This window comes from Lolium rigidum, chromosome 3 (genome assembly GCF_022539505.1).
Source record: "Lolium rigidum isolate FL_2022 chromosome 3, APGP_CSIRO_Lrig_0.1, whole genome shotgun sequence".
In the NCBI taxonomy this organism is placed as follows: Eukaryota; Viridiplantae; Streptophyta; class Magnoliopsida; order Poales; family Poaceae; genus Lolium; species Lolium rigidum.
The window spans coordinates 393,937,868-393,947,049 of NC_061510.1; the positions used below are offsets into that span (position 1 = coordinate 393,937,868).

At 42.2% G+C, this 9,182-nt stretch overlaps 1 protein-coding gene across 1 annotated transcript; it reads right to left on the reverse strand.

The window, feature by feature from the left end:
• Positions 1-1,607: 1,607 nt before the first annotated feature.
• LOC124700816 (40S ribosomal protein S18) lies at positions 1,608-3,220 on the reverse strand. The gene is made up of 4 exons (XM_047232885.1): positions 3,183-3,220; positions 2,939-3,099; positions 2,646-2,834; positions 1,608-1,876 (listed from the first exon to the last, which is right to left on the reverse strand). Exons 1-4 carry the CDS (start codon positions 3,183-3,185, stop codon positions 1,771-1,773), a joined length of 459 nt encoding a protein of 152 aa, XP_047088841.1. The 5' UTR covers positions 3,186-3,220; the 3' UTR covers positions 1,608-1,770.
• Between the last annotated feature and the right edge of the window lie 5,962 nt (positions 3,221-9,182).

The following is a 9,182-nucleotide window of genomic DNA, read 5'->3' on the forward strand; positions in this document are numbered from 1 at the left end:
AATCCAAAAGGAAGTTCTAATATGCTTATCGAAAGAATATATTATGTTATGTTCCCTGTTCAAGTTACAGCAAAATCCTCATATATCATCGGGGCATCTTTTGAGATTAACACTGTTGTTCATATGATTGCATTATTATTTCTGTTTGTTTCAATGGTTTTCATTTCTGTGTGGCCACTAGACTTCATGCAATTATTTTAGATGACGGGTTTATGGACTCGGTAAAGACAGTGTGTTGAAGTCAATGCCTACCATAAGGTGCAAAGGAAAAAAGTGTGGACGTAATTATTCCACAATCTGGATGTCGATTAGGACTACCACTTACGAGTAAACATAACCCTGAGCGTCTTTCTGTTAAGATTCATTCGAGTCATTGTTCTAGTGGTGCTATTTTAAAATTTTAGACAGTCCATTTAAGCTACAAAAGTAGTAGGCAGAAATGATAGTCAAAGTTGGAGCCATGTGGCACATCGGGTCTGCAAAAATACTTGACCCTTCATAATCCGTAATGTAGAACAAGCACAAAGTTGAAGAAAAGGTATAGCGATGCAAAGTATAAATACTCCTAAGTTGTGACTCCTCTAGCTTGCAGTTAGCAATGTCATCATGCACTGGGAAGTGGGAAGTCTTCTGCCAACTTCTCCAATTAATACATATGTGGGCATGATAGTGGTTAAGACACGGCATAACAAAATGTGTCTAAAGTGACAAAGTTGGGATGTACTCATGTACTGTATGCATTTGTTCTCTACATTTGGGACACTAATCATAGGTAAGTACAATCATTCGAGATGCATGCTTCAGTGCTATGTGTCGCAAGATAACATGCAGACATTGCACCCAAATATGCCAGCTAGAAATTAAGAATACAAACAGGTTGCGTTCTCTTGAAATCGAAGCTCGTAACCCATGGACAACAATTGAGTAGTTTCAGCATCTAACATTTATAAGCCACCATTCACACTGATGAGATTTCCCAAAGAACTGCAAAAAAACTACTTGGAGTATACCATAGATCTGACACTAGCAGTGAGTATGCACAACGGGGAAATGGGTAAGGTAACGTCTGCCCAGTGACCCCTCTAGAATAGTTGCGAAAGGTCTAATAAAATGTGACCAAGGTGGCAAGTTAATACTTTCTCAGGCTTAATTGGTTTGCTGAACTTTCTAATATAAGGGACCAGAGGAAGTGGCACACTTGTAGAGAGCTTCAAAATTCTACTTCAAAGTAGCTATTTTCAAAAAAAAAAAAAAAACAGCAATATCCTTACTGTAGTGACAAGCTACTGCTGGAATAACTAGAGAAAGCACATCACATTGCTGCCCTAGCTTTTAGGTTGCAAAGATAAAGAATGATCCAGCCTACTGCCAGAATAACTAGAGCAGGCACATCAACATTGCTTTGCTAACTTTTAGGTTGCAAAGAACAAGAATGATGATCCAGCCATATACAGGACAGGCGTAGGCTTATCAGCATTGACCAGATGAAACAGTGAAAGGAGTCAGCACACAACAGTGGCATCAGAATAAAATTACTCTTAGGTGTTCAAAAAGGATTCAAGATACAATATATTAAAGTTCCAGAACTGCAAAATATGATCTAGGGCAAAAAAATCATCCAAGGTAATTGTCTAAACAGGGAACACCTCATTAAGACTCCCGAAATGGACACATCATCCAAGGTAATTGTCTAAACAGGGAACACCTCATTAAGACTCCCGAAATGGACCAAGCCAGAAGTAGTGGCAATCTATGTGTGTCAGTTAAAGCTTATCGCTTCTTGGAGACACCAACAGTCTTTCCTCTCCTGCCGGTAGTCTTGGTGTGCTGACCACGGACACGGACACCCCAGTAGTGACGAAGACCACGATGGTTACTGCAAGAGGAAGGGTATGGAACATAAGAGATCACATACATTTTGAGATAATCAAATTATGAAAATTAATCGGTCTACAGATAATCAAAAACCCTACCAAACAATGCACTATGATATAAAACAAATTGTACACACCCATAGGGATACTAAAAGGACACGCATGGAAGATATTGACAGCCATAGTAGCATACTACCAAGATACAGCAATGATGTTACTTAAAAAGTCAACTAAAGCAATGGGCAAACAAGAAAATTCGCATACACAAGTAATACACACAAACTGATTCTGACAAATGACTACACTGAATAATTTGTAACAGCATTCGAAAGTACCAGTTGCAGACTCATATTACATGGGTAAAGGGAAGACTAGCCTGGCATCTCTAAGCAATGATCAGCCCACCCTGAACAAGCCAAATCACCACTAGCAGCCTATAAGACATACTATAACATTGCATTTCTCTAGACAGAAGCATCAACTCACAACCTATACATGGTAAACCAGACTAGCATGAAGCACTTCCCTTATAAACAAGAGAATTGGTAATTATTACAAACATTTCAGACTAGATTGGTTTCCACAGAATACAACGTTAATCCAAAATCTAGCTAGGTTAAACTGTAGAATATGAAATGTCAACTGCTACTAGCTCACCACCATAGCTAAGCATACCCAAAATGTGAAGGTCAAAGCACCAACAGCTGTTGTATCTAAAAAATCATCACTCATCAACCAATATGAGTAATAATAGTAGGGACAAGTTCATACCGGATCTTCTTGAGCCTCTCGAGGTCATCCCTGAGCTTCATGTCAAGCTGGTTAGAGACGACCTGGGAGAACTTGCCGTCCTTGTAGTCCTTCTTTCTGTTAAGGAACCAGTCCGGCACCTTGAACTGCCGCGGGTTCTGCAACACCGTCATCACCCGGTCCATTTCCTCGGTTGTGAGCTCTCCGGCCCTGCACCCCCGCAAAACACAACACACCGCTCAGCCCATCACCTAACAGTAGAAGAGATCTGACAAGGATACTGTGGCACTTGAGAATGAGTGCTGGTTCATTACCTCTTGTCCATGTCGATGTCGGCCTTCTTGCAGATGATGTTGGAGAAGCGGCGCCCAACACCCTTGATGGAGGTCAGCGCGAACATGATCTTCTGCTTACCATCGACGTTGGTGTTCAGCAGACGCAGAATGTGCTGGAACTCCTCACCCGCGATCAGCGACTGCGACCGAAATGCATTACGGATGTCAGTACACGAGGGTGGATCGGCACGGGGAGCAGGGACGGCGGGACGAGGACGCTTACCATGGCGGCAGTCGGCGTCGGCGGCGGCTGCGGCGGCGGCTGGGGCTCGCGGGGGCACAAGGAGGGGGTGGGCGTTCGCGCGACTAAGATTTTGGAAGCATGGTTACGGTTACGACTATATACCAGAGGTGAAACCCTAGCGCTTCATCGGACGGCTGTGATCTGTGGAGTGTCGATTCAATAAATGGGTAGCATTCTTGGGCTTTGGTGGCCCCTATTGGGCCGTTTGAGTAGCTTTGCCTTTTGCATCGGGCTTGCTCTTTTCTTACCCTCATGGCCTGAAGAAATCATTTCTCCTCGTATTGCCCTTTTCTTTCTTTTTTTCTGATTGATTTTTTTAGAAACACAGTACAAACACAGACGCTCATATACACACGCAAACAGAAATTTCATTAAACCGGCTCAGCAGACTTGTTGTTCACTCACTCACGAAGGAAGGAAATCGAATAAAGAAGCTCATAATTCAGTTTGTTTTGTTCTTGCTTTAGGCCCGGGGCGCCATGTTTAGCTTAATATATACCCGATGGGGATGAAGCCTGCTACCCGCATGGGTAGCTACACACCCATGCATTATACCAATATGCAAGCCATATTAACTTGTTTTAGCTCGGTTTCCTAGTAGAACGTGGAATTCTAGTGTACAAAAGTGGTTTCTGAATTTTGATTTGAACTTTTTTTTGTCAAAGTCAACTCAATATTCAAAAAGTCAATGCAAAATACATTGATGAGTTGACTTTGATCAAAAAATATTCATATCAAAATTCAGAAACCACTTTGGTACACTAGAATTACACGTTCTACTAGGAAATAGAGCTAAAACAAGTTAATATGGCTTGCATATCTTTACTATTAAATGAGAGTTGGTCGTTTGACACTCAACGCACTTTGGTGGTCGTCATTGAAAAGATCCTAGCCGTCCAATCTGTATCTAAGGTCACCGAGGTTCCACCACACAAAAAAAGCAAGTTCTAAGAAAAATCACCGCACAACAAAAAATCCGGAATTTAATGTGAGCTAATTATCCTCTCAATAAAGATATTTACTCATTTTTATTGTAGCTGGTCGTTCTATCCTTCCTTGATTAGAGCTAGATTAGAGGACCTTCCCTGTTGGCGCTAATCTCAACTACTCCTATGCGACCAACCCCATCTTCATTCCCCCAAAATCCCGCACAGAGAGAAGAAAGGGAGGCGGGCAATGGCTCTAGGGTTGGTCGTCTCCGCCCCTTCGCATCGTCCTCCGGTGACGCCCGTTCTCTCTTGCACGCTGCCATCCATGTTCCCCTCCTCCTCCAGCGACCTACACGGCCGCCAAGCATGACCCCTCTCCATGACGCATCTCGCCCATGCCGCCCAGGGCCGAGGACCACAGCCGGATCCACCAACCACGCCGTTTGTCGCACCTGGCCAATCATCCCACGCCGCCCGCCGCACCTGGCCACCGGAGCAGCAACGCCACTCCCATCGGCAACTTGGCCGCTGGAGCCGCTTGCGCCGTCTGGCGCACTTGGCCGCTACACCGCATCCTCCTCTCACTTGGCCGCTACACCGCATCCTCCTCTCATACGTGCACCACCCTCAGTTGCCGCCCCAAGCTTTCTCTCATTTTCTTCTTCACTGATTTTGATTAGTTCCTCTGTTAACCATGCCAAAAAGGGGTATTCATCGAAAATTAGGAAGTGCATTTTCACTTTAGGTTGCAGACTTGTAGTTCCTTCTCTAGATTCATAGATTAATTACAACACAACATTTATCTATGTATCCCATTGCTTTTTTTTGTTCAAAACTGTAGTACTACACATGGCACTTATGCTACGCAGGCTCTGTTCCCTATGTCCTAATGGATTTTGCTTCCATTTCAGCGTTACCTTTCCAGTTACCCGTCTTAGATTATATTCTCACATTCTTGATTTCATGGATGGGTTGTAACTATTGTATTATTTTGTGATATTTCCAACCTTTTTTTTCGAAGCACAAAATGAACTTGACAGATTCATGTGTTTCTTACTTTACAAATCATTCATATTTTTATAGATATTTTTCTTATATCGTAATTTTCGTAATCATGATTCACTTGACAGAAACCTGTTCAGGTATGGCCAAAGAATTTAGGATCATAGAATGTAACCCAAAAATGGTGATGAAGGAAAAGTAATTATGTATATATTGCATATTTTCCGTGTGAGAGAAGTAGCATCTTAATATCATCCTCGGAAAATAGCACAATGTTAGATAAGTCTAGCGGTACCCCACTTGCTGGACATGTAAGTCTGGATGATAAAACTTCTTCTACATGAATCTCAGTTCTTGTTATATTCACATAATTACATCTTTAATGCAGTGAGAATGAGAAGGAAAGCTAGAACATTTTGGTCAAGTGGTGATCCATATGCGTCAAATGAATAGGATAGTGTGCTAATTTTGCATTTGCATGATAGTTTATTGCGCCATACAAGATAAGAGTTCTAAGCATCAACTATGTATCTTGCTTGCACTGTCTAGAATTCTATCCTGCTGCTAGATGTTTGGCCATGATGCCTTACCTATTTATTAGTTCTATGAACTAAAGAAGCATAAATGTGTGGTTTTATCAAATGTTGTGGTGCCACAGGCTTGGCTTGCAACCCGCCTTTTATATATATTTCTTGAAATTATTCACAGGTGAGATTGCAATCTAAAGTTAGAAGGGTGGCATGACATCAAAGGTTTGCAATAGTAGTAGGATCTATATGACATCCAACTGTCCACGTTTTTTTTTTGTTATTTCAGGCTAGCTCTCGGATCGTTTGTTCCCAAGCGAACCTTGGTCATCACTCTGATGCCTTAACAACCTTCAGCAGCTCAATATAAGGTACATGTTTGGATTGGTTTTGACTAGCTTCAGTTTTGGCTTCTGTTCGAGTATTTGGGTTTGGATCCTAGCGAATAGTACATTGGTATGTTTGCAACCCAGGAAGGGGATGGAGATGCCAAGTCTACCTTCCCTCACTCACAATAGCATATTAGATGGGAAATTTGCGATCGTTGCAATTTTTTGACAAAAGGGAGCATTCCATGGCCTGTAGCTTGCTGCTTTCCTAATCCGATTCCATTGTGTATCATGTCTCAACTCCATCTCCATTCCAGTTTCACTTACTGGCATGATTATTGCTCTATTTTGTCTACTACTATAGGTGATCAGCAAGCTTCTACTACTATAGGTGACAGAGGCAAAAATATATGTAGTGTCCCCCTAAATGTAGTAGTCTATTGTGTCCTTTGTGTCTTAGTTCTTGCACGTGTGTCTTGCTTTGGGATTAGTAAAATCAGTGGTTCACTTCGTTCCATTCCTGTTTAGTGTTCGGGAATTATGCTTTGCTCATTTCTGTTATGTATGGGAGAACCATCGCAATAATTTGACCAGCAAATGAAACCGAGCTGAACTTTCTACAACCATATCAATAGAAATCTCAGTGCAAAGAACCGACAGCTATATGTCACAGGGAGACACAACCTCTAAGAAAGAAGTATCTTTTATACTTCGGAACAATGATTCAATATAGTCTGACTAACTAATAGTGTAACAATTATTCCTTCCTCAAATAAACAAATCATGTGAAGCAACATTGTGTTATCTTATTATTCTTTTCTTGAATTTGTTAGCTTTGGTGTTTTCCTCAGGCTTCTGCACGGATCCCTCAGTTGTCTAAGTTCAATTGTTTGTTGATCATGATGCTCTGGTTGGTTGGCCTCTTAATGGGTGATGATTCTGGTGATGATGACGGTGCTCTTGAAAGGTCTTATATGAGCCGTGGTCTACAGTCCCATTTGTATGGGCCCAGTTCTTGGACCCCTCTCTTGCATGTTCGTTCTTCGAAGCATGATTGTTATGTTCCGTCCCCTGATGTCCGTTTGCCTCATTTGTTTGATGTTGATCGCGCTGCCTCGGTTTATGATTTTTCTGGTTTGAGGCTTCTTAGTTGCTTCTATTCTAGATTTTCCATTAAGATTTGTTTGTGTTGGTTACCCTTTGTTTATTCTGCATTCAATAAATTTACTTTGGTTACTATATGTATATACTGTAATTCAGTGAGCTTGCTTTTGACTTAGTGGTTTCTTTCTTTCCCCTTATAGGATTTCCTATTGCTGTTAATTCCGTTGTTGTTGCGCACGTATGTTTGCTGTGGGAATCAAGCACTGCTGCTTGTGTGTATGATGTTGTTTCTTTTGTGCAGATGCTATTCCGGTGACTTTTATGAAACGCTTACCATATTATTTGTGAATTGTGTGCACATAGTAAGAGTTGATTATCTGAATTTTAATGCAGGGGTACGTCCATGGTCCATTGCTTGCTCGTATCCGGGCTTCGCCACCACTAAATTGCACCGATTATCCAAATATACTTCAAACAACGTGAACTTTTTATGTATTATGATAACACATTGTAAGAAAAAATGGAGACCGTAGCAACGCACGGGCATTCAACTAGTTAGTATAATGCATGGGTGTGTAGCTACCCATGCGGGTAGCAAATGCACTCTCATACCCGATGATACTATCTTAATTTCTGTAAGTTTGGCTGTTATAATAAAGTGAGCAAGTTATGCTAAAAAAAAGGAGACTCGTTGGACATTTACAATGTCTTGTACTTCATCTAGCACGGTGATTCCGTGCTTAGCGGTAAAACAGTTTGGCAGTCCGCTCCGTATTACTTGTCTCTAATAACTACATCTACCATGTGGCCCGCTCCCTCATCCATGTTCCTCCACACCGCAACCGAATCGTCGCCGCGCCTCACCCCATGACCTCCACCTCCAACGTTGCAACATCGGTGCATGCCTTTGGTATGATAGGATCTGCCCTCACGTCCCTTTGTTGTTGCACGTTGCCGCATCTCACCCTATTCCTCCATCCCACTGCCGCCAAAAACCTCACGGATAGCATGGCGGCATCAATAGAGATGATGATGCTCCTTCCGACGCTGCCCCACCTTCCAAAGCCTGTTGTGTTGCTTTCCCGCATGTCGCGTTCTCTCCAAAGAGCGGTGTCTCGCGCGCAGGTGCAGCAGTATGCATAGGCGCACGACTAAACAGAGGATCGATGCCGCTCTAGGACGGAGTAGGCACCGAGGACTCTGTTGTTAGGTCGATCAACCGTGGCGTGCACGGAGTGCCCGCACCAATCTGCTTCAACCAGGTGATTTCCAAATCTCGACAAAGAAATCTATGGTACGGGCAGTTAAATTTGCTTCATCTTAGTCATTCTGGTTGTCTCTTTAGAAATCATTTTTTTCTTAAAAGATAATGCAAATATTAAGCAGTTGGCCGCCTCCAGTTAGTTGCCTCCCTCTTATCGATACCCTCACACTAATTTGTCTCTAACCCATCAACTTTTGTGGGTTAACAAATATTGGAACTGTTAAACGTATTGTCTTATCGATTCAGTTTTCTACTTGAGCATAGGAGTTAGTTTGCGGGGTTAATTTTCTCGCTCCGAAGGATAATATTCTTGTGAGGGGGATTCAATTCTTGGCTTCCAAAGATTTAGTTTATGTATTTCTGCTCCTAAGGTGCACGTTAATAACTTTGGAAGATGGCCCATATGTATCTCGGCCGCACAAATTCAGGCAAAGCAAGTGGTTATTGTTCAATTATACTTTATGCGACTAACCTTACATAAACTTTAGGGAATAATTCTTATAATCTATTATTTTGCCCTGCCAAACTGTTCATTGTTCTTCACTAGCACAAAAGTTTATTCGATGCTTCTTGTAGTTTAGATTGCATCCCTATACTTTGTCAATTATTTGCAAACCATGGATAAGATTATTTAGGCATCGTGAAAAGTTGCAGGTTTAGATTGCACAAACTTTTGGTACCTCGAGAACACGAGCCCCTTCTGGTCCCTAGTTGAATGGCTTCTTCGGCTGTTTGGGTTGATAGTCAGCCAGTGCGCCTAGCATGCACCGGCTTGGCGCTTGGTCGCATAAGGCTATGTTCAAACGTAGTTGGTAGGTTAATAT